At 61.6% G+C, this 21,618-nt stretch overlaps 4 protein-coding genes across 10 annotated transcripts; 3 read left to right on the forward strand and 1 right to left on the reverse strand.

The window, feature by feature from the left end:
- Positions 1-720: 720 nt before the first annotated feature.
- GPR152 (G protein-coupled receptor 152) lies at positions 721-2,106 on the forward strand. The gene has a single exon (XM_060157587.1). The coding sequence runs from the start codon at positions 721-723 to the stop codon at positions 2,104-2,106; it is 1,386 nt and encodes a 461-aa protein (XP_060013570.1).
- A 4,581-nt stretch (positions 2,107-6,687) lies between these two features.
- On the forward strand, positions 6,688-12,084 carry CORO1B (coronin 1B). 2 transcript variants are annotated; one of them, XM_060158471.1, is made up of 12 exons: positions 6,742-6,780; positions 7,400-7,471; positions 7,589-7,788; positions 8,188-8,310; positions 8,415-8,544; positions 8,711-8,892; positions 8,981-9,100; positions 9,794-9,898; positions 9,980-10,125; positions 10,314-10,371; positions 11,196-11,474; positions 11,648-12,084. In XM_060158471.1, the coding sequence occupies exons 3-12, from the start codon at positions 7,591-7,593 to the stop codon at positions 11,771-11,773; spliced, it is 1,467 nt and encodes a 488-aa protein (XP_060014454.1). In that variant the 5' UTR covers positions 6,742-6,780; positions 7,400-7,471; positions 7,589-7,590; the 3' UTR covers positions 11,774-12,084. The 2 variants fall into 2 exon arrangements, with proteins under 2 accessions (XP_060014455.1, XP_060014454.1); XM_060158472.1 differs by lacking the exon at positions 7,400-7,471 and having other exon boundaries at positions 6,688-6,780.
- Positions 12,085-12,390: 306 nt separating this feature from the next.
- PTPRCAP (protein tyrosine phosphatase receptor type C associated protein) lies at positions 12,391-14,833 on the forward strand. Of its 3 annotated transcripts, none has more exons than XM_060158487.1 (2): positions 12,391-12,518; positions 13,949-14,833. In XM_060158487.1, exons 1-2 carry the CDS (start codon positions 12,516-12,518, stop codon positions 14,606-14,608), a joined length of 663 nt encoding a protein of 220 aa, XP_060014470.1. In that variant the 5' UTR covers positions 12,391-12,515; the 3' UTR covers positions 14,609-14,833. The 3 variants fall into 3 exon arrangements, with proteins under 3 accessions (XP_060014470.1, XP_060014471.1, XP_060014472.1); XM_060158488.1 differs by having other exon boundaries at positions 13,994-14,833; XM_060158489.1 differs by lacking the exon at positions 12,391-12,518 and adding an exon at positions 13,024-13,197 and having other exon boundaries at positions 13,994-14,833.
- Positions 14,834-14,952: 119 nt separating this feature from the next.
- Positions 14,953-21,539, reverse strand: RPS6KB2 (ribosomal protein S6 kinase B2). 4 transcript variants are annotated; one of them, XM_060158409.1, is made up of 15 exons: positions 20,440-21,529; positions 20,037-20,251; positions 19,820-19,940; positions 19,402-19,470; positions 18,715-18,862; positions 17,592-17,649; positions 17,377-17,477; positions 17,208-17,298; positions 17,033-17,123; positions 16,808-16,915; positions 16,201-16,263; positions 15,979-16,056; positions 15,788-15,895; positions 15,576-15,688; positions 14,953-15,376 (listed from the first exon to the last, which is right to left on the reverse strand). In XM_060158409.1, exons 1-15 carry the CDS (start codon positions 20,515-20,517, stop codon positions 15,184-15,186), a joined length of 1,635 nt encoding a protein of 544 aa, XP_060014392.1. In that variant the 5' UTR covers positions 20,518-21,529; the 3' UTR covers positions 14,953-15,183. The 4 variants fall into 4 exon arrangements, with proteins under 4 accessions (XP_060014392.1, XP_060014395.1, XP_060014394.1 ...); XM_060158412.1 differs by having other exon boundaries at positions 20,037-20,077; positions 20,440-21,525; XM_060158411.1 differs by having other exon boundaries at positions 15,209-15,688; positions 20,037-20,077; positions 20,440-21,534.
- Between the last annotated feature and the right edge of the window lie 79 nt (positions 21,540-21,618).

The following is a 21,618-nucleotide window of genomic DNA, read 5'->3' on the forward strand; positions in this document are numbered from 1 at the left end:
CCAGGGATGGAACCCGTGCCCCCTGCAGTGGATTCTTAACCACTGGACCGCCAGGGGAGTCCGAATCTTTGAACCCAGGATACCGACTAAAAGGAGCCTGTGATGCTCTGACCAAGTGGGTTTTTTTGTTTTGTTTTGTTTTGTTTTTTGGGCCATGCCACGCGGCTGGAGGGATCTTAATTCCCCAACCAGGGATGAAAACGGGGCCCATGGCAGTGAAAGTGCGGAGTCCTAACCACTGGACTGCCAGAGAATTCCCAAGTGGTTTTTAGACTGTGTTCCCTGGAGCCCTAAGAGTGCTCTCCCTCCGTTATCCTGAGCACACAGTTTGAGTTCACATAGGAGTTCTGCTATAATATTTTAATTGAAATATATTTGAAAGCCTCTGGTTTGGTCTGCTTGGACGCCATGAGAATTCCGTGTAGCAGAATGGTTAGAGTCCTGGTGCCCACATTCCTACCTCTGCCCTTGGGCAAGCCACTGATCCTCTGAACCGTCCTCTCCTCACATGTAGAATGGATTGTATGAGGACTAGGTGAGGTCATCTGTTTAAAGTCCCTGGCAAAGGTCAACTACCCCAAAGGTGATGATGATGGCCCAGAGAGGGACAGCGACTTGCAGGGAGATGCACAGCATCCTCTCTCTTCTTTTCAGTCATTCGTGCCTTCATTGATTCACCAGGCACCCACTCCACGTCTAGTGGGACACTGGGGACCTCAGATGGACACTGCTATGGAAATCAACCTGGGTGCCGCTGGCCACGGGCCCCGCACAGAGCTCGACGATGAGGACTACCCCCAGGGTGGCTGGGACACGGTCTTCCTGGTGGCCCTGCTGCTCCTGGGGCTGCCAGCCAATGGGCTCATGGCATGGCTGGCCGGCTCGCAGGCCCGGCAGGGAGCGGGCACGCGGCTCGCCCTGCTTCTGCTCAGCCTGGCCCTCTCTGACTTTTTGTTCCTGGCGGCGGCAGCCTTCCAGATCCTGGAGATCCAGCATGGAGGGCACTGGCCACTGGGGACGGCCGCCTGCCGCTTCTACTACTTCCTGTGGGGTGTGTCCTACTCCTCCGGCCTCTTCCTGCTGACAGCCCTCAGCCTGGACCGCTGCCTGCTTGTGCTGTGCCCTCGCTGGTACCCTGGGCACCGCCCAGCCCGCCTGCCCCTCTGGGTCTGTGCCGGGGTCTGGGTGCTGGCCACCCTTTTCAGTGTGCCCTGGCTGGTCTTCCCTGAGGCCGCCGTCTGGTGGTACGACCTGGTCATCTGCCTGGATTTCTGGGACAGCGAGGAGCTGCCGCTGCGGATGCTCGAGATCCTGGGGGGCTTCCTGCCTTTCCTCCTGCTGCTCGTCTGCCACGTGCTCACCCAGGCTGCTACCTGCAGAACCTGCCGCCGCCAGCCCGGCTCCACGGCCTGCCGAGGCTTTGCCCGCGTGGCCAAGACCATTTTGTCAGCCTATGTGGTCCTGAGGCTTCCCTACCAGCTGGCGCAGCTGTTGTACCTGGCCTTCCTGTGGGACATCTACCCCGGCTACCTGCTCTGGGAGGCCCTGGTCTACTCTGACTACCTGATCCTGCTCGACAGCTGCCTCAGTCCCTTCCTCTGCCTCCTGGCCAGTGCCGACCTCCGGGCCCTGCTGCACACCGTGCTCTCCTCCTTTGCCGCAGCTCTCTGTGAGGAGCGGCCGGGCAGCTTCACTCCGGCTGAGCCACAGACCCAAGCGGCCTCTGGGGATCAGACTCTACCAGGGCCAGTGGCTGAGGCCCAGCCACAGGTGAACCCCACAGCCCAGCCACTGTTGGAGTCCGCGGCCCAGCCACAGTCAGACTCTCTGGTCCAGCCTCAGCTGAACCCCAGGGCCCAGCCCCAGGAGAACCACGAGGCCCAGCCCCAGCTGGATGCTGGAGCCCAGCCACAGGCAAGCCCTGAGGCCCAGGCCCCTGGAGCCCCGGCCAGCTCAGCCCCCAGCCCCTGTGACGAAGCCTCCTCTGCCCCCTCCACGGATTCCACCCCAGAGGCCCCTGTGAACCCGGCCGAACCTGCTGCCTCTGAGGGAGAAAGCCCCAGCAGCGCCCCCCAGGAGGAGGCCCCGGGTGCAGGCCCCACGTGAGAGTCTGGGAAAGCCAGGGCCGCCAGGGCAGCAGAAGAGCTGGGGAGACAGAGGAACCAGCCGGTCAGAGGACGACGGCTGCCGTGGAGGAAGTCCTCATGGAAAACCCCAGCGAGCCCCTTGGCCTGGCAGACGGACTTGGGCGACGTGAACACGAAGCAGCCAAAAGTCCCGGACAGTCTTGTTGTGAGCGTCATGTCCCTGCCGGATCCCAGCAAGCTCCTCTGTGCTTGGCCCACACACGGTGGTCCAACGGTCCCCTGAGCTACCACAGCTGATGGTGCCCTGCCGGGCTCTGCCCTCCGATGCCCCCCAGACCCCATAGACAGTCTCCCCTTAGCCTCGGTCCTGCAGGAGAAAGACTGGCAGGGTGACTTCTCCGGGCTTGATCTGACCTCCCCTGATCCTTCCCTCCCTGCCCCACTTCCTGTCCCAACCTCTAACCTGGATACGAGGAGCCGAAGAGGAAGTCCCTGCAGAGAAGGGAGCCGTTCATCAGGAGCCCAGGGTCTTAGGAGCCCACAAGCTGGCCTGGCACGGCCAAGCCCTCTCTGCCAGCCCCCTGCACCCAACAGGCAGTGGGGCTGGGGCAGGACTTCCCTCAGCAAGGTGGTGGGCGCAGAGGCGAGAGCTAGCAAGCCCGGATTCAAACCCGGCGCTGGGTGACTCTGGACAAGCTGATTCACCCTCCGAGCTCCTGTTTCATCTGGCATTGTGAGGATTAAATGAGAAAGTGTGTGAGGTGCCTGGCAGGAACTGGCACACGGTAGGGGCTCGGTGAGCAGGGGCTCTTCCTTCACGGACATCCAGGGATGTCCCTGCAGGGGCTGGGCATGGACTGGAGGAGGTGCCACCTGGCCTGAGCATCTGGGATCCTGTGAACTTCGGGGCAGACCATGGTGCCCATGACCAGCTCTGGGCTGCAGACACCCAGGTGGCCTGAGAGAGCATGTGCCCGCCTCCGTGCCTCGGGCAGCTCCAGGGGACTTCAAGGTCTGCTACGTTTAAGGGTTCGAGTGCTCACCTGCCCATCCCCCACCAAGGAGGAGGTACAGAGTGCCCTTGTCCTGCCTCAGCCTGAGCCCCTTCTATACACTCAGCCCAGATGCAGAGATGGGAAGATGTCCCAGCAGAGAACTCTGGGGACCAGGGGCTCCAGAGATAGCACAGGCTCCTTGGAGGTCACACGGTGTCTCTAGGGCAGAGCCAACCTCCTCCCTCTTAAGCTGCAGACACTGCTAGAAAAACTAGGAAGTGCTGAAGGTCTATTTTCAGACCCCCCACACCACTTCCTTTTCATACACATCACTCTCTACTGGCACTCACCCTACCCAATCCCCAGGGTTCCAAAATCATGAACCCTTTCCCCTTCCACCCCCCTGCCCCCCTCCCACCCTTTCCCATTAGCTCAGCGTTGTGACCTTTAGAAGCTGAGAGATGTCCTTACCAGTAGGTGTAAATGACAATGACATTTTACGTGCTACCCTTCCCAGGGGTGCTTGCTGTATAGGCAGACTGAAGTGGTGCAGTCAGATTTGGATTCTGGTTCCCAGGTCGCTCTTTGCCTCAGTTTTCTCCTCTGTAAAATGGGGTGATAACATTCCCTTTGCAAGTGTGGCTGTTGTGATCATTAACCAAACCCGGGGATGGAAGCATGCTGGGTGGTGGTGTTGCTGATACCAGCAGCATAATCATAGCATTTCCTGCAATTGTGGGCACCGAGGCTGGTGGGAGAGATTTCTGGACAGGCACAAATTTGTTGAATTCATTCATCCAGCAAATATTTATTGAGCACTTGTTAGGTGCTTTTTCAGCCAGGCTTCCATTTTGGGTGGGGTTAGCACATGGCCTCTAGTGCCCCTCAGAGGTTGTTTGAATCCTGGTTCTCCACAGCTCACCAGCTGTGTGATCTTCAGCAAGGCTCTTGGCCTCTTTGAGACTCAGTTTCCTCATCTGTAAAATGGGGATCGTAATCATGGTTCCATTTTCTAAGTGTTAATCCCTGTGAAGTGCTCAGATCCTTGCCTGGCACACAGTGCTTAATAATTGTTAGCCACTCACTCAATTATGCCAGTGGACACCCCCAGGTCTCACTCAGGCCTGGGACAGCACTGACCCCCCAGAGCCCACATGGCAGCATCCTGCCCACCAGGCATTGCCCCCCCCCACCCCGCCCCACCACACAGCCTCCTCCTCCACTTTCCAAATGCTTTCACACTCCCCACCCCATTGGACTGCACACTTCCTTAGGGCAGGGTCTGGACTGATGTCCCCCTTGCAGAGTGCCCCTCTTCCTTCTCCCAGGTAGGGACCCCGAAGCTTTTTCACATGGCAGGCAGATCAGGGACTAAATCTTCAGTGCCAGCCACCTGCCTTCAACTCTGGTCCATACTCCTAACCCCACCTCTTGGGGGACCTCCCTGGCGGTCCAGTGGTTAAGACTCTGTGCTTCCACTGCAGGGGGTGTGGGTTCCATCCCTGGTTGGGGGACTAAGATCCCACATGCCACGCAGTGTGCGGCCAAAAGAAAAAAAAGATGCTACTAACCCTACCTCTTGGAGAGTGGGCCAGCCCCACCTCCAAGGTCCCAGATGGGAACCCCACTCATAATGGGTACTTGCCATCCAGGAGAAAGAGCAGTGCCATGAAGGGTTTTGTGAGATAAAGAGGAGTTCTCCTCCCGGCCCACAGAGGAGGGTTTTGTATCGGAGGAAACATGCACACCCAAGGCCAGAGAGGATGAAGGGAGGGCTTACCCCCAACATTCCACAGCCCCTCCCCTCACCCCTAACACATTCCATGGGGCTGGGTTCCTGTTACCCTCTGGAAGATTCATCCCTTCCACAGGTGAGAGACACACTTCCCTCTCCTTCATAGGCACCAGACATTGAGAGCTATGAATATGAACATTTTTCAATTCCACATTCAGGGCTGCTGTTCATTTATTCATTCAGTATACATTAATTGAACATATACTGTATGCTAGGTCTTGTTCTAGGAACTGGGGATACGGTGGGAAACAAGGCAAAGTGCAATCCTCAATTTGCGGACATCCTAGCGGGACAAGGCAGACAAAAAGCAAATACACAAATAATTAGGGAATTCCCTGGTGGTCCAGTGGTTAGGACTCTGAGCTGTCACTCCTGAGGGCACAGGTTCGATCCCTGGTTGGGGAACTAAGATCCCACAAGCTGTGCAGTGCGGCCAAAAATAAAAAATAAAGCAAATACACAAAATAATTATACAATATAACATCAGGTAGTGATTAAGAACGTACAGGGGGAACAAGTAAGGGCCAGAGAGTGATGGGTAAGGGGGATGGTCAGGGAGGGCCCCCAGAGGAGGTGACATTTGAGCAGAGACCTGGAGGAAGTGAGGGATGGAGCCTTTTCAAGATGTGGGGGAAGCGCTTCCAGATGGAGGGAACAGGATGTGCCAAAGCCCTGGGGTGGGAAGGGAGGTGGTGTATTTCAGGGATAAGGAGGGTCAGTGTCACTGGGCCACATGAAGAGAGGAGGATGGAGGAAGGTAACAGGTGGGGGAGGGGGCAATGACGGTGGGTCATTGATGTGATGAAGGGCAAAGGGAGAGGGTTCAGGGTAGGGGATCTGGTGTGGGCTTTAGACAGACCCCTGGCTGTTGCCTGGGGGACACAACAGAGAGGGAAGCTTTGTGGCTGCGTTTCCTTTTCCAAACCACCCACATTCTGGTCCTGGGCTGGAAGGATTGGCCTGTCCTAGGGGTTATGGAGCAGTGGGAAAAGCAAGGACTTTGGAGTCAAACAGAATGCCAGATTGGAGGGGGCAGATTCTGCCTGTGGGACCTACAGGGACACCTAAGCCTGCCAGGGTGGGATGGGGATGGGGTAGATCCAGTGGGCCAGCCTGTCTCAGGAGCTGGCCAGGAGGAGGGAGACATCTGTGGACAGACCTCCAGGCCTCGGTGGGAGATGGTTGAGGAAAGCAAGGAAGGTTTGAGGGGTCTGGAGGTCATGGCCCTATTTCTCTTTTTAATAAGGAGGCCAGGCAGGACCCAAAGGTGTCCATTGGGGAGAATGAGAGGGCTGGGCCTTCCACTCGCCCCCTAAAACACCACTGTTTTATTTACATTGTACCAAGAGCACGTACCTTTGTAACTTGAGGCACGTGAATATATCGCCTGTCCGAATAGATACTATATTTCGAGTTGAGGTGGACTCGACCGGGAAGTATGCATTGAGGTGGGGGATTGGGAGGGTGGGCTCCACCCAACCCTGGAGACTCCTGAGGACAAGGACAGGAGGAGCAAGATGGGGAAGGGGTCCGGGTATGCCGCCAGGCTGCCGCACCGCGGCCCCATTCCCATCCCGGCCCCTGCCGCTGCCCCTGACCCTTTGCCCCAGAGGGACCTGGAGGACTGCGGGGCGGAGCTCTCTCAGGCCCCGCCCAGGCCCCGCCCCTGAGCCCCGTGAGGCTCCGGCCCCGCACTCCTGGCTCCGGCCTGCCAGGCCACAGCTCACAGCCTCCCGCCCCGCCCCTCCGCGCGTGACCTCGGCCCCGCCCCCTTGAGCCCCCGCCCCGCCCCCCGCCCCCCGCCCCTCTCTCCTCTGTCACTTCCTGATTCCCGCTTCCTGCTTCCCAGAGACTGGGATACGGAGCCACCCGAGGACAGTGCAGCAGCCTCCAGGCGTCCCTGGTGAGCGCGACGGGCCGGGGCTGGGGGCGCAGGCGGGGGGTTGGGCGGGACTTCGGGGGCAGAGCCGCAGGGGGCTGGGGTGGGGGTCGCGAGTCCGAAGAGCCCTTCCCCTCCGCGGCGCCCCACCCTCAGTCCCAACTCCCCCTGGCCGCTCAGCGTCTCCCGTGCCAGACCGGGATCCTTGAAGTTGGGCTCCTGCTTCACCTTGGACCCCCGCTCTGAGGGCGCTCTGGGATGCTCTGTGGCTGGGAGCGGCGTCCCGACCCCCGCCCAGTCCTGCCAGGGCCCCTGGACCGGCTTGGGGCTCCCTGCACATTCCTGCAGGCACTGCACATTCCGTGGGACCCAGAACTGTGGCCTAGCGCGGACCCACAACGGAGATCATTCTGGCCTCTTCTGTCTGTCCTCCCCATCACCCTGCTTCCAAATCCTGGGCAGGAAGGAGCCTGCTGGGAACTGACTAGGACCCACCAAGGAGCTAAGCTTGCACTGGCTCGGGCACCTCCCCCCTCCTCCACACGCATACCAGAGGCCGGGGAGACGCCCTGGGTAGCGTCCAGCAGAGCCCCTCAGGACTCAGCAGTGGTTCTGCAGGAGGTCAATGCATTTCTGCCTTCAGATCCCCCCTTGGGGAGAGGCGGCCAGGTCAGCCCTGTGACCCTATCCTGTAACTTGGGAAACCGAGAGCCAGGCAGGTTATCAGGCCCAGGCGCCCTGTTGCATCCTCCCCACTCCCTTCGTGCAGCCCTGGGAGGCTTGGGGGTTGTTGGGATGGGCAGCGGCTGACCTACGCTTCTCCACTCTGCAGTCATGTTCCGCAAAGTGGTTCGGCAGAGCAAATTCCGACATGTGTTCGGGCAGCCTGTCAAGAATGACCAGTGCTATGAGGACATTCGAGTGTCCCGTGTCACCTGGGACAGCACCTTCTGCGCCGTCAACCCCAAGTTCCTGGCAGTGATTGTGGAGGCCAGCGGTGGAGGCGCCTTCCTGGTGCTCCCCCTAAGCAAGGTGGACCCCATCGGGGCTGGGAGGGGACTGGAGCCAGCTTGGTCGCATCTGCCAGGTCTCTCTGCTCCCTTCACAACCCATAATTTGCCCATCCCCACACTGCCCGGCAGCTGTCGTAATCCACATTTACCGCCTGGGAGGTGTTAGCACAGATAGGGAAAGCCTGTTTTTTATTGCCACAGAGTCAGGGTCAGAGGCAACAAACATATCCTGCTCATCTGGTGACACCTGTGAGGAAGAGGTGGGTCAGGAGGAGGCAGGGTGAGAGTCACATCTGGGCCACCTGTGGGCCAGGCCAACCACATCATTCCTTGTCCACCGAGGGGAGGGCTGAAGTTCTGGGAGGGATGGAGCCTGGGCATCTTGGGTCCCCCTTGACTGCCCCCCTCATGCCTGCAGACCGGCCGCATTGACAAGGCCTACCCGACAGTGTGCGGACACACAGGACCTGTCCTGGACATTGACTGGTGTCCCCACAATGACGAAGTCATCGCCAGCGGCTCGGAGGACTGCACGGTCATGGTGAGGCATGGGGCTGTGATGGGGCGGGGGTCGCAGATGTGGCTCAAGGCTCCTGGCAGCGGGGCCAAGCAGGGGCCTCATCTGCCCTCCCCACCCCTCCCCAGGTGTGGCAGATCCCGGAGAACGGGCTGGTCTCCCCTCTGACGGAGCCGGTGGTGGTGCTAGAGGGGCACAGCAAGCGAGTGGGCATCATCACCTGGCACCCGACGGCCCGCAACGTGCTGCTGAGCGCAGGTCTGCACCGCTGCCCCTGCCCTGCCCCTCGATGCGCACAGCTCCGCAGCATCCCACACCCTCTCCCAGGCCCGTCTGACACCCAGGAAGGTTGAGGCCCACAGAGGTCGAGTGCCGGGTCGGGTCCCAGGAGGGTGGTCATTGCTGATGGCCCCCCGCTCGGCAGGCTGCGACAACGTGGTGCTCATCTGGAACGTGGGCACGGCAGAGGAGCTGTACCGCCTGGACAGCCTGCACCCCGACCTCATCTACAACGTCAGCTGGAACCGCAACGGCAGTCTCTTCTGCACCGCGTGCAAGGACAAGAGCGTGCGCATCGTTGACCCCCGCCGCGGGACTCTGGTGGCGGTACGTGGCCCTGGAGGGTGAGGATGGCTGCAGACTGGCCGAGGGGCTCTCTTGGGGCTCCACACTGACCGCTCCGTCTCCCCGGCAGGAGCGGGAGAAGGCTCACGAAGGGGCCCGGCCCATGCGGGCCATCTTCCTGGCAGACGGCAAGGTGTTCACCACGGGCTTCAGCCGCATGAGCGAGCGGCAGCTGGCGCTCTGGGACCCGGTGAGTGGCCCGGCCGGCCCAAGCGGGTGGCCTCAAGACGGGCTCCACCCTGGGCGAGGAGGGCGGGGTCACCTGGAGAGGCCTGTCGTTTCCAGGTTCTCAGCCTGGCACCTGAGGCACCCAGGACCTGCAGCCCTGCCAGCCTCTCCTCTCCCTGCCCCCTGCTCTCTGGCCTCCCCCACCACCTCCACCTGCCTCCGTGTCTGCCCACAGTGTTCTTGCCCCTGAAAGGCCCTTCCCTCCTTTGCTTGTCTGTTAACACTCGGCTGTCCTTCGAGGCCCAGTGCAGAGGTCCCCTTCTCCAGGAAGGCTTCCAGCCTTTCCTGTGATGTGCTCTGTCCCACAGGCTTAACCTTCTGTCTGGCGACCTCCGGGGGCCCCTCTGAGACAGCAGCTAGCGCTGCCCGGCACCCCTGGCTCCCGCGTGGTGGGGGCTTTCTCAGTACTTGCTTGGTGGCCTGGCGGTAGTCTGAAGGCCTGGAGTAGGCGGGGAAAATGGGACCGTGGGAGTGGAGGGAGGGGAGCCAGGAGGGCCTGGCGGGGCTACACCGTGTGGGCAAAGGGTGGCAGTGGTAGGGGCAGTGCCAGCCAGCTTGTGAGGCTAGCTGGGGCCAGTCCCAGTGAGGGGTTAGGACAGTGAGGGGAGAGGGCAGGTTCTGGCCTGGCCTGACTGCCCTTCAACCCATGTGCCAGGAAAACTTCGGGGAGCCCATGGCCCTGCAGGAGTTGGACTCTAGCAACGGGGCTCTGTTGCCCTTCTACGACCCTGACACCAACGTGGTCTACGTCTGCGGCAAGGTAGAGCTGGGCAGGGCTGCTGGGGACAAGGAAGAGATAGGCAGGCCCAGGTGCTGACCCCTGGCCCCTCCCGCCCTGCAGGGTGACTCCAGCATCCGGTACTTTGAGATCACAGACGAGTCCCCCTACATCCACTTCCTGAACACGTTCACCAGCAAAGAGCCCCAGAGGGGCATGGGCAGCATGCCCAAGAGGGGCTTGGAGGTCAGCAAGTGCGAGATTGCCCGGTAAGAAGGTGGATGTAGGGAGCTGCTCGGGGGCGGGGACCGGCCCAGAGGGGCCCCGGGGTCAGGGGTCAGGGGTCAGCCTGTGGGAGGGGCCAGGGTAAGGACTGGAAGGGGAGGGCAGAGGGAGCTGGGAGAGCTGGTAGGGGGCAGGTTCCACCCATGGGTCCTCCCTCCCCGCCCTTTCCCAGGTTCTACAAACTGCACGAGCGCAAGTGTGAGCCCATTGTCATGACAGTGCCACGAAAGGTGAGGCCACCTGGTTCCCTGCCCACCCACTCCCTTTCTAGCAGACAGACCCCACAGGGGTGCCCCAGGTGAGGCTCGTGAATGGGACATGGCCGAGTGAGTGTAGCCAGCGGGCTGGACAGATGCCTGCGTGCCCAGCGAGGGCCAGGCAGGGATGAGACACAGGGTGAACGGAGGCCTCGCTCTGCGTGAGCCACAGGAGGCAGATACTGGGCAGCCTTGGAGTCTCCCTGTAGGAGGCAAGGCAGGAGCAACAGCATGGCTGGGGCCGGGCCTCCAATGAGGGGTGTGTAGAAAGCCAGGCGAAAGCACAGAGGTGGGAATGGAAAGGAGCGGGGAGTCTGGCTGCAGTGGAGGCTCCTGTGAGGTGGGGATTCGGCCACATGTGGCTCGGCCTCAGAGCCCCAGCTGAGAGCCTTGAACGTGCTTCGTTTCTCTCCAGCCAGCGTTTACTGAGGGCACAGGGTAGCGTGCCAGGCACGTCCAGGGAGCAGAGCTGAGGGTGAGTTCAGCGGGGCCAGCCCCAGGAACTCACTGTCCACAGGGCACAGACGTGGCTCCCAGAGTCCCACAGAGCCACGTAGGTGGCCCCTGCTTGGGAAGGTGGGGGGAATCTTCAGAGGGAGCTGTCGGTGGTGTCCAGAAGAAAGTGAAAGAACAGATTTGAGCTTTAGAAATGTCACTAGGGGTCAGGCCATGGGAAGATGGGTTGACAGGGTGCAAGCCTGGAGGCCAGGAGAGTGTTGAGGAGGTGGCCACTCAGGGTCCAGACGAGAGGACCCTGCAGGTGGGCCCCAGCTGACCCAGACCTCCCCCCGGCCCAGTCGGACCTCTTCCAGGATGATCTGTACCCCGACACAGCTGGGCCTGAGGCGGCCCTGGAGGCAGAGGAGTGGGTGAGCGGGCGGGATGCCAACCCCATCCTCATCTCCCTGCGGGAAGCCTACGTGCCCAGCAAACAGCGGGACCTGAAGGTCAACCGGCGCAACGTGTTATCAGACAGCCGGCCCGCCGCGGCCCCTGGCTCCCCCCGCCCGGGGGCCTCCACGCCTGCTGCCTTCACCAGTATTGCCGCCCCTGGCGGCAGCCTTGCCGGAGCCGGGGTAGGTGCCCCTCAGCTCAGGGTGGTGTTGGGAAGCCCGGGTGTTGCCCAGGTCTGCTGTGCCTGCCTGAACCACTCACTGCCCCTCTCTGGGCCTCAGGCCCCCTCTGCCTGATAGTAGATTCGGGGAGGGCTGCAGCTCCGAAACCCCTGCCCCTGCTCATGTCCCTGCAGGAGGCTGGGAAGCTGGAGGAGGTGATGCAGGAGCTGCGAGCACTGAGAGCGCTGGTCAAGGAGCAGGGGGATCGCATCTGCCGCCTGGAGGAGCAGCTCGGCCGCGTGGAAAATGGAGACGCCTAGAACTGGGCCCAGTGGATGACACTTCCCATTCACCTCCTCCGCCCACCCCTTTCTCACTCAGCCTCTGCTGGCAGGTCACACTGACTCCGGCTGGCTGCCCCTGCCCCCGCTGAGGGTTTCTGGGGCAGGTTCAGGGACCAGTCCACACCCTGAGCCATCCTGTGGGCCTAGGCTGGAGCCACCGCCTGGCTTTGGGCATTGTTACTGGGGAGGGTTTTTGTACCCAGGAGAGCTTCTACTCTGAGGCACCGTCTCCCCCACCCCCACCCAGCCCCTCTGCTCCCTCCCCTGAGGAAGCAGGAGGGATGGGCTCTATATTTTCATTCCAAATAAAATTCTCTTTCTAAAAGCCAGGTTTGCCCTTCTGCTGCAAGGGTGGGACTGGGAAAGGAAGTCTGGACCCCTGGGGGGGGGACATAGGGCGCCCCCATGGATCATAAATGTGAGAAAGGTCTGGGGGACCGTGAACATCCCCCGCACTGCCCCCCATAGCCCCAGCCTGGCCCGGGGAGAGGCCGGTGAGGATCTGGTGTGGATCAGGGTGGTTCTGAGAGGCCCCGGGGTCGGGGGTGGGGTGGGGGGGCGACGAGGGTCCTGTTGCAGGGAGGGCTGAGCGGGATGTTGTGGGCAGGAAGCGGAAGCGCCGAGTTAACCCCAGGTGCGTCGAGAGCGCAAGCTCATTTCTCGCTCTACACGGCCAGGGCTGGAGGTGGGCGCCCGGCGCTGAGAGGCCAGCAGACCGATGGTGAGCCTGGAGCCTGCTGGGTCCTTGGGGTGGGGGCCACAGGAGGTCAGGGCTGGAATGTCTAGGCCCCAGGAGCTAAGGAAGGACCCCCCGCGGGCCCGGGGGCAGGAGCAGCCAGGCAGGGGACAGAGGCGAGACACCCGGGATGAGCCCAGGGCATAAGCTGGGCCTTCCTCTCACCTCACGTCAGACCTGGGCCTCCCTCAGATTCAGGGGGTGGCCACCCAGTGCCCCACTCCATGCCCGACCCCCCTTCAAGACCCCCAGGTGGACTCTCACCTGCTCTGCTCGGGAGCTGGGACTCTGCACGGCCTCTACTCGCATCCCTGGAGCCTGGGCAGACAGTGGGGTGGGAGAAGGCTTGCTCACATCTCGGCACCCCTCCCCCCACACCCCCCCCACCTGCCTTGTTCCAACCGCAGGCTTCCTCTGGCAGCTGCACCCGCCTGCCCCAGCCCCTGGCCCTGCGAGGCCCGAGGCCCCAGGGACGGAGAGTTGAACGGAAATGCTGCAGCTAGGGCAGTCCCCATGGGGCAGTCCCCGTGGCTGGGAGGGAGGAAGAGGGGTCTCAGTGACCCCCATCCTGGGACCTGGCCAAATGGAGGCTACACAGTTGCCTCGGGCTCGGTCCCCCCATCCTGGGCCTCAGGAAGAGCCAGCTCCAACACCAGCCTTGCAGGTGCCTTCCTTCCCTTCCGTCCCCTCCTCCTGGGGGCAGAGTCTTTACAGATATATATATTTTTTAATTAATTTATTTATTTTTGGCTGCTACTCTTCGTTGCGGTGCGCGGGCTTCTCATTGCGGTGGCTTCTGTTGTTGCGGAGCACGGGCTCTAGGCGCGTAGTTGTGGCACGCAGGCTCAGTAGTTGTGGCGCACGGGCTTAGTTGCTCCGCGGCATGTGGGATCTTCCCGGACCAGGGCTCAAACCCATGTCCCCGGCATTGGCAGGCGGATTCTTAACCACTGCGCCACCAGGGAAGTCCCTACAGATATTTCTTGAGCGCCTACTCTGCGCTAGGAATTGTTTAGGTGCTTAAGCCAAAAAGAACCCCATCTTCCTGGGGGGAAGAGAAAAGAATAAGCATACTAAACGGGCAGTTATCTCCTGTGTCGGGGAGGGGGTAGGAGGGTAAAGCAGGGCTGGGCTGTGGGGATGAATGTCAGGGTACTAATCCAGGCCAGCTTAGGCTGCACTGAGGTGCCTTGAGCCAGGGTGAGCAGGGAGCCATGTGGCTCTCGGGGGGGATGGAGCATTCCAGACAGAGGGGACAGCCGGTGCACAGGCCCCAGGCAGGAGCCGGCTTACGTGGTGCAGTGGGAGAGAGGGAGGCGAGAGGCAGGAGGACGCATCGCTGGCGGACATCACAGAGCCAGGAGAGGCCTTACTGACAAGGGCTTTTGTGCTTGACTGTCCCCATCTTACCCAAGAGGCCACCAACCGCAGGCAATGAGCCCCTTCCTGTCTCCCCCCAGGACCTGCGCTGCGTCCTAGGGCTCTGGACGCTGCTGGCCCTGCCAGGGGCCCTGGGCTCGGGCCGCAGCGCCGAGGACAGCCCGGGCTCCAGCTCCTCGGTCACCGTGGTCCTGCTGCTGCTGCTGCTTCTGCTGCTGGCCACTGGCCTGGCGCTGGCCTGGCGCCGCCTGAGCCGGGACTCGGGGGGCTACTACCACCCGGCCCGCCTGGGCGCCGCGCTGTGGGGCCGCACTCGCCGCCTGCTCTGGGCCAGCCCGCCAGGCCGCTGGCTCCGGGCTGAGCTGGGGTCGCCAGAAGAAGACCCGGAGCGGCAGGAGGATGAGCGGGACGTGGAAGATGACTGCGACCTGGGTGGTGGCCAAGAGGAGCGTGAATCCCAGGAAGAGGGGCAGCGTGGAGAGGGGCCCAGCCCACAGCAGGCCCCGGAGCCGGCCGAGGAAGCCTATGACGATGACACCGAAGGGGGCCTGGGCCTCGGCTCCCAGGGGCCGGTGGGCTCCGGGGGCAGCGCCGAGGCCCTGCTGAGTGAGCTGCACGCCTTTGCTGGCAGCGCGGCCTGGGACGATAGCACTAGGGCAGCTGGGAGCCGGGGCCTCCATGTCACCGCACTGTAGGAGCCAGCCCTGGCGCCACATCCTGGTCACTGTGCCTCTGCTTCCCGAGCTGCCACGGCTGGACACAGCCTGCCCTGGGTGCATGTGACCCACACCCCCGCTTGGAGAGCCTCAGACAGTCACTCCCCGCAACGAGTTCTAGTCCCCAAGTCTGTGTATCCCTGGCCCCTCCAGGAAGGCCATCCGTCCCCAGGGGGCACTGGGCAGCCATCTGAAATAAAACCCCTCCGGCCCACCGCCGTTCTGTGGTCCTGTCACGGCCCCTCCCATCCCTTAGCAGGGACTCCTCCCGGCACGACCCCACCCGCCCCTGCCCCAGAAGTCCAAAGGAGAAACCAGGTCAGTGCCATGATTGAACACTTTAATAATCCAAGGGCACAGCTCAACTGCGGGAGGCCGGGGGGCAGCCCCCCTCGACTGGCAGCCGTTGTCTGCAGTCCTTCGTGTTCATGATTCAGGGGCACGGCCACCCCCAGCAGAGACACTCACGCACACTCGCTCCTGTACCCCTCGGCACAGCCCCAGGTCTCTGGAACTGGCCCGGGGTCCCACTGCCCTCATCTCTACCCACTCTCTTAGCGCCCGGGGCGCCCACGGCCTTTCTTGGACTTCTTGGTCCCTGAAGGGGGTCGGATGGGGAGGGGGGCAGTGCTCGAGGGCGGCGGTAGTGGCGGCGGCGGCAGCAAGAGAGGGGGTAGAGTGGGCTCCAGGGGCTCGGGTGGGCCGGGGCTGGGCCGGAATCCCTCAAAGGGCGAGAACTTCAGGGGGCTGCAGGGGAAACCGAGGCAGAGTCAGCATTTCCTGGCACGGGGCCAGGATGCAGTCAAGTGCCCACCCAGGCGGCCCCTGCCATAGAAGTTCCCATGGTAGACGGAGAAACAGAGCCTGAGGCTGGTTCAGAGACGGCCAAGGCAGCCCTGGGGTTGACGGCAGAGCCAAAGCTAGAAGGGCCCCCGCCCCGCGGTACCTGATGGGGGTCCAGGGGCTGCCGTTGAGGCGCCTGGGGGAGCGCAGCTTGGGCTGGAGGGAGAAGCCCTCCTTGATGCTGTCCAGGACGGAGGGCGCCACGTACGTGAAGCCCTAGGGGGCAGAGGCGGGGCCAGGTGAAGCTCAGGGTCCACCGCTCCTTGGCCACACCCCTGCCCGTGTCCCTGTAACCCTCAGGCCCCCAGACCTCACCAGGAAGGCCTGGTTGGCGCTCTCACTGAGGGCCGTGTCGTCTGGACTGTCCACCGGCGTCTGCCTCGTGAAGTGGGAGTCAAACTGGCTCACGTCCTCCTCCGACTGCTGTGGGCACCCCGGGGGGAGAGTCAGGGGTGTCCAGGACAGGGGCCTCCATCCGCCCCCAGGCCAGTGGGACCTCCACTCACCAGGGACGGCCGGAAAGGGGGGTCCACTCGGCGGGCCAGGAGGTCATCCCAATTAACGTGCCGGAAGAAGGGGTGCCTCTGTGGGCAGAGTGCCCCCAAACGTGCCAACATTTCACCCTCCATGGCTCCCTCAGAAACCCCCTCTGCTCTAGGGCCCTGTCCCCTGCACCCAGACACCCTTGGGGGCTCAGCCCTGCCCCCTCGTAATGGTCCCAGACCCACCTGCACATCAGCGGCGTCCCCAGGGCCACCCCCGATACGTTGGCTGGGATTCCGCTTCAGAAACTGCAGGATAAGGGCAGGGGGTGAGGGTCTCGGGCGGAGGTACCGATTGTTTCCGAGCGGCCCCAGGGGGTGGGGAAAGGTGAGAAAGGGGTCGTGGCTTGCGGTGGGGGCCCTGGAGTGTGGTCTCCACCTACTGACACCCTCAGGATTTCCAAGGTTTGGTCCCATGGCCCCTTCTCCACAAAGCCTTTGCTGGCATCACCCCAGGGCACATTCGTGGGGATCCAACTCACAATCTGGATGGGGTGCCTAGCCTCCCACTTTGATCCCCAGTGACCGACTTTTTGAGGAGAGCGGCTAGTGCATGGTGCAGGCCTCGCTGATTAGGACTCAGACTAGGGACCTGGCCAAGGTCGGCAGCTGGTCTGCGCCAGAGCTGACGTCTCACACCTCACAGCCAATGCTCCTCGTCCCAAAGGGACATCGTACAGGTGGGGGAAGGGGAGTGGGGAGCTCCAGCAACCCTGGCCCGGGGAGACTCAGGAGCCTATGCAGGGCCTGGGAGAAGAGACGGGGGCCGTACCAAGGGCAGGAGGGAGCCCACCTTTTTGACGAGGTCCCGGGCATCTGGGGTGAGGTAGGCGGGCAGCTCCAGCTTCCCTCTGATGATCTTATCCATGGTTTTCTTCCGGTTCTCTGCAGTGAAGGGTGGCTGGAGAAGGCAGAGGGTGAGAGGAGCCTTGCGGGCCTCCCACCGGGCCCGCCCCTGCCCCGGGAGGGGGCCCTCCTCCCGCCCCCATGCCCACCCTCCCGAGGAGGCTGGACTTGCCGATCCAGTGAGCATGTCGTACATCAGGGCCCCCAAGCTCCACCAGTCCACCGCCCGGTTGTGGCCACTGCGCACCAGAATCTCAGGGGCCCTGGGGGCCAGGTGGAACCATCAGTCAGGCCGAGCCCTGCCTGGCTGTCCTCCCGACCCCTGGGCCCAGCCGGCTGCCGCTTACATGTACTCGATGGTGCCGCAGAAGGTGTGGGTGACGGCACCCTCGTGAATCGACTCCTTGCAGAGGCCGAAGTCCGTCAGTTTGATGTGACCTGAGGAAGAATGTTAGGGCGGGTCGGTCAGGACCCCAGGCCACCCCGCGGGGCTCAGCCCTCCCCACACATGCGCACCCTGGCTGTTGAGCATGATGTTCTCAGGTTTGAGATCCCGGTAGATGATGCCTTGGGAGTGGAGATGGCCCAGGGCCAGTGTGATCTCTGACAGGTAGAAACTGCAGAGACAGGACAGGGTGAAGGCAACGTGGGGGTGGGGGGGGGTGGAGCCAGGCCCTGGCGGGGAGGGGTCCCTGGACCCCCTCAGGAGAGAGGCCGGAGGTAACACCCACCAGGCCGTGTCTTCCAGGAAGATGCCCTCTCGCTCCAGATGTGTGAAGAGCTCGCCGCCTGCGACACAAACATGTCAGCAGCTGTGTGCTGGGACCAAGCTCCTCTGCTCGCTGAGCCTTGGTTTCTTCTCAGGGAGAGTGGGGCTCGTAATTCCCGCCCTACCTGCCTCCCAGAGCTGCCGTGGGGACTCAATTCAATTCAGCAAACGTCTACCGACGCCTACTCGGTGCCTGGCCCTGTGCTGGGTGAAGCTGGGGACAGAGATGAGGAGCCCCAGCCACTGCCCGCAGGACGCTCAGTCTACTGGGGAGACAGACACGCACACAGCTGCTCCAATGTGCCAGACTGAGGCAACGGCCCTGAGAGCCTACCAAAACCTTCACAGAGGAGACAGGAGGACACAGTTAACCCCAGCGTGAGGGGACAGAGAAAGTCCCTGGCAGCGGCGAGACTTAAAGGGGATGCAGAGATGGAGCGCAGGAAATGAAGCTCCCAGGGCTCATCGGGACAGATGGGGTCAGTAGGAAAAGCAGGCCCGGATCGCTTCATGGCGAGCAGGGGACACCAGGCCAAGGAGGCCAGGCTTGATCCGGGCAGTTGCAGGGAGCCATGGAATTCTGAGTAGGAGTGTTGGGGGCAATCCCGTGCTCTGAGACGATGACCCTGGAAGTTGGTGGAGGAGACACTAGGAAGAGGGTGAGCTGGAGGCTTTGAGGCCAGTTAAGAAACAACTGTGACGCCTCCCCTCCGCCCAAGAGAGTAGAGAGGATAGAGGACACTGCAGAGAATGAACCACCTGGATTGGGATCTGACTGGATGCAGGGCACACAGAAGGGGGGACCACCACATGAAGGGCTACTGGAAATGGACAAAACAACCCTCTGGACATCTATACAAACTCCCACCATTCCCATCCACCCCCAACACCGGTGAGGGATACAAGAGGCACTGGACAGACGTTTGCTGAATGAATGAATGAATGAATGAACGAACGGACAGAGGGATGGATGAGGTGGGGCCCCCCTGGCCATTCTACATACCATGTCTCTCCCAGCTCCCCCCAGAGCTCCCTGTGCTGGTTCCCTGGCCTTGCCCACACCCCAGATGGGCCCGCACTCATACCACTGAGGCACTCCAGGATGAGGTAGAGTTTGCCACCAGTCTGGAAGGCATAGGCCAGTTCCACAATGAAGGGGTGCTTCACTGACTCTAGAATGTTCCGCTCAGCCCGCGTGTGTGCCGTGTCCTTGGCGTTGCGCACAATTTTGGCCTGCAGAGGCAGGGATCAGTTAGAAGGTGGGCCCCCAGGACTCCCTCAGTCCCTCCAGCCATTACCCTTCAGCCATTCTCTATCACCACATTGTATTTCTCCATAATTCTGCAGCTATCAGCAACCATCCTTTCCAGGGACTGGTTTATTCCAGCAGCACCGTGTTTCTCAACTTCCGCACTCGTGACATTTGGGGCAGATAATTCTTTGCTGTGGGGGGCTGTCTTTTGCATTGTAAGACCTTTAGCAGAATCCCTGGGCTCGACCCACTGGATGCCTGTGGCAGTCCCTCTCTAGTCGTGACTCAGAAATGTACACCGACATCGCCAGCATTGCCAGACGTTGCCTGGGAGGCAGTACTGCCCATGGTTGAGAATGTACTGCAGAACAATATAATTGCTACTGACAATACACAAGCAAGTGCTCAAGATAGCGACCATCCCCTCCACTACGTTCACTGCTGTCTCCCAAAGGCCGGTGTAGTACATTGGGAATGGCAGCCACTGGGTGAGGATCTGCCGGCTGAACGAATGACTCACCTTCCTCAGGACTTTCATGGCATATATTCTGCCCACATTGGTGCCCTGCACCTTTCGCACCTGGAACACCTGCAGGGCAGGGGAGACAGGATCAACCTCCCTCTCCATATTCTATCTTCAAAAAGCTCTACCCTGAAGCTCTGGTACTGGGACCAAGAGGCCCACCCAGGAGTGGGGCGGTAAAGATGTCAAGTCCTCCGATTCTAAGAGGATTTACAAGTCGAACTATTTTTCTTTTAACTTTTTGGCTGCAGGGCATGTGAGATCTTAGTTCCCCGACCAGGGATCGAATCCCCGCCCCCTGCATTGGAAGCACTGGACCGCCACAGAAGTCTCTATAAGTCTAATTTGTTTTGAGACCCTTTGGTGCAGCAAGACTAAGGCTGTGAGGCCAGTGAGGAAGGAGGAGGGCCGGTACCTTGCCATAGTTCCCCTTGCCCAGCACGCGCAGCAGCTCGAAGCAGTGGGGCCCGATGCGCTCAGGGCCCGGGTTCACACTGCTCTCAGTCAGCTCCACCTCTTCATAGTGCCCCACAGGCCTGTGGACACAAGAAGTTAACGGGCGCAAGCTCCAATGCTCCTCAGGTCCCCTTCCCCAGCCCATTCCTTCCTCCCCCAACACAACCCTCACTCACTCCAGGCCAGCCGCCCTCAACTCGGCAAGGGGACACACGTCCTGTGAGAAACCGAGGGGTAAGAGCCAAGGGAGGTGCCAGGCTCCCTCCCCCCAAGCTGGACTGCTTGGCCCAGGCGTGGAAAGGGTGACGAATGGGAGCTGGCAGGCGATGGGCCAGGACTGCGGAGGAGAGGCGAGGGCAGGAAAGGGAGACGCAGGGGAAGGGCTGGGGGCCTGCAAGACAGGTGGGGGTGAAGGTAGGATCAGAGCCTAATAGTGGCCGGGATCTTAGACAGACCGGGGTCTGCAGGAGAGGAGCCCACTCTGGGGGCGGGGGGCGGGGCGGGGGGCGCACGAGCGATCCCACCGCCTGGATGATGGGATCGAGCCGGGATCGAGCTGCGCCCGGACGGACCACTCACCGCGGGGCTGAACTCTGGCTCGCCCTCGCCCTCGCTGCCTTCCTCCGTCTCCAGGTCCAGGTCAAACACCGCCGCCATGCCCGCACCGGCCCCGCGGGCTCCCAGGTGCTTACCTAGCAGCGCTCTGACTGACTGACCGGCCCGGGCCTTACGTCATCATTCCGCGACTGCGGTCTCGCGCGCCGATGACGCAAGAGACTGCCCCTCCCGCGAGCTGGCGGCGAGAAAAGTTGGCGTACGTCACAAGGCATCTCGGGCATGGTAGTTCCTGAGTGCCGGGGTGCTAAAGCCCGCCGAACCTTCTTCCGCGGGCCCCTCAGTCTTCCCAGCACAGCTTCCTCCGGGGTGGCACAGGACAAGGGCCTCCTGGAAGCCGACCATTTTGGTTCTGGGGCGACTTTGACTTTGGACGGGGCAGAGTCGAAGTGCATGCAGGTGTGAGTGTAAATGCAATTCCCAGCCCTGTTGGAGCCCTACGCTGCCAGGTTGTCTGGGTGGTGGCGAGAGGCGGGTCGAGTATATCTCTCTGTTCGCCTCTGAAAGGGAGCCGGCTGCTGCATCACGGTCTCTAACGTGCTTCCCGCTCGAGGACCCTCAAGTCAGCATTTACTGCTCCGTGCTCAGCTCACTGCTGGGCTTTGTTGCCAGATTCCTGCCGGAAAGGGTTTGGGTCTCACTGATCCACCCGTAATTATGGGCTTGTGCTGTGCGTCAGACACACGAACTCGTGTTTGGTGACACTACAATAATGAACACACCAAACCTAGTCCGTGAGTTTAGATTTGGGGATGGATTCTTGTTGGATGGGACTCTGAGAGTGTGAACTGGGCCAGACCAGGCCTTGGATGAGTTCTAATCTTTGGAAGCTGTCTGGGTGTGCATTCCAGTTGGACAGGGGAGGCTAGATATGAGTTCACATGGACAGAATTCAGGTTCTCCAGGCTGGAGGAGGGTTATCTGGTTGGGTGTGGCCCTCGTTGTAATTCCACCCTCGGGTTTGTGTCCTGGTGTAGGTGCCCCTGGCAGGTCCCTCGCCAAAGGTCAACCCAGAGGCCTGGTCAGTGTGGCAGTTTATCCTTAGCTCTAGACGCCACATGTATCCCCTAACTACCTCTCCCCCCGCCCTTCCCCATCCCCTGTCTACCTGAGCTTGAGAAGTGTTGGCCAAGTCGGCAAGAA

The sequence above is a fragment of the Lagenorhynchus albirostris genome, chromosome 9, assembly GCF_949774975.1.
Source record: "Lagenorhynchus albirostris chromosome 9, mLagAlb1.1, whole genome shotgun sequence".
In the NCBI taxonomy this organism is placed as follows: Eukaryota; Metazoa; Chordata; class Mammalia; order Artiodactyla; family Delphinidae; genus Lagenorhynchus; species Lagenorhynchus albirostris.

Bases quoted from the DNA above. Each gene is read 5' to 3' on its own strand.
- GPR152 (XM_060157587.1), top strand. From the start codon at position 721: ATGGACACTGCTATGGAAATCAACCTGGGTGCCGCTGGCCACGGGCCC.
- CORO1B (XM_060158472.1), top strand. From the start codon at position 7,591: ATGTTCCGCAAAGTGGTTCGGCAGAGCAAATTCCGACATGTGTTCGGG. The intron at 8,311-8,414 runs GTGAGGCATGGG...ACCCCTCCCCAG, and splicing joins CGGAGGACTGCACGGTCATG to GTGTGGCAGATCCCGGAGAA. The intron at 11,475-11,647 runs GTAGGTGCCCCT...ATGTCCCTGCAG, and splicing joins GCAGCCTTGCCGGAGCCGGG to GAGGCTGGGAAGCTGGAGGA.
- PTPRCAP (XM_060158489.1), top strand. From the start codon at position 13,024: ATGCTGCAGCTAGGGCAGTCCCCATGGGGCAGTCCCCGTGGCTGGGAG. The intron at 13,198-13,993 runs GTGCCTTCCTTC...GTCTCCCCCCAG, and splicing joins CTCCAACACCAGCCTTGCAG to GACCTGCGCTGCGTCCTAGG.
- RPS6KB2 (XM_060158409.1), bottom strand. From the start codon at position 20,517: ATGGCGGCGGTGTTTGACCTGGACCTGGAGACGGAGGAAGGCAGCGAG. The intron at 16,916-17,032 runs GCAAGTCCAGCC...TGCCTTCTCCAG, and splicing joins ACGACATGCTCACTGGATCG to CCACCCTTCACTGCAGAGAA. The intron at 16,264-16,807 runs GTGGGCTCCCTC...CTTATCCTGCAG, and splicing joins CCCGGGACCTCGTCAAAAAG to TTTCTGAAGCGGAATCCCAG.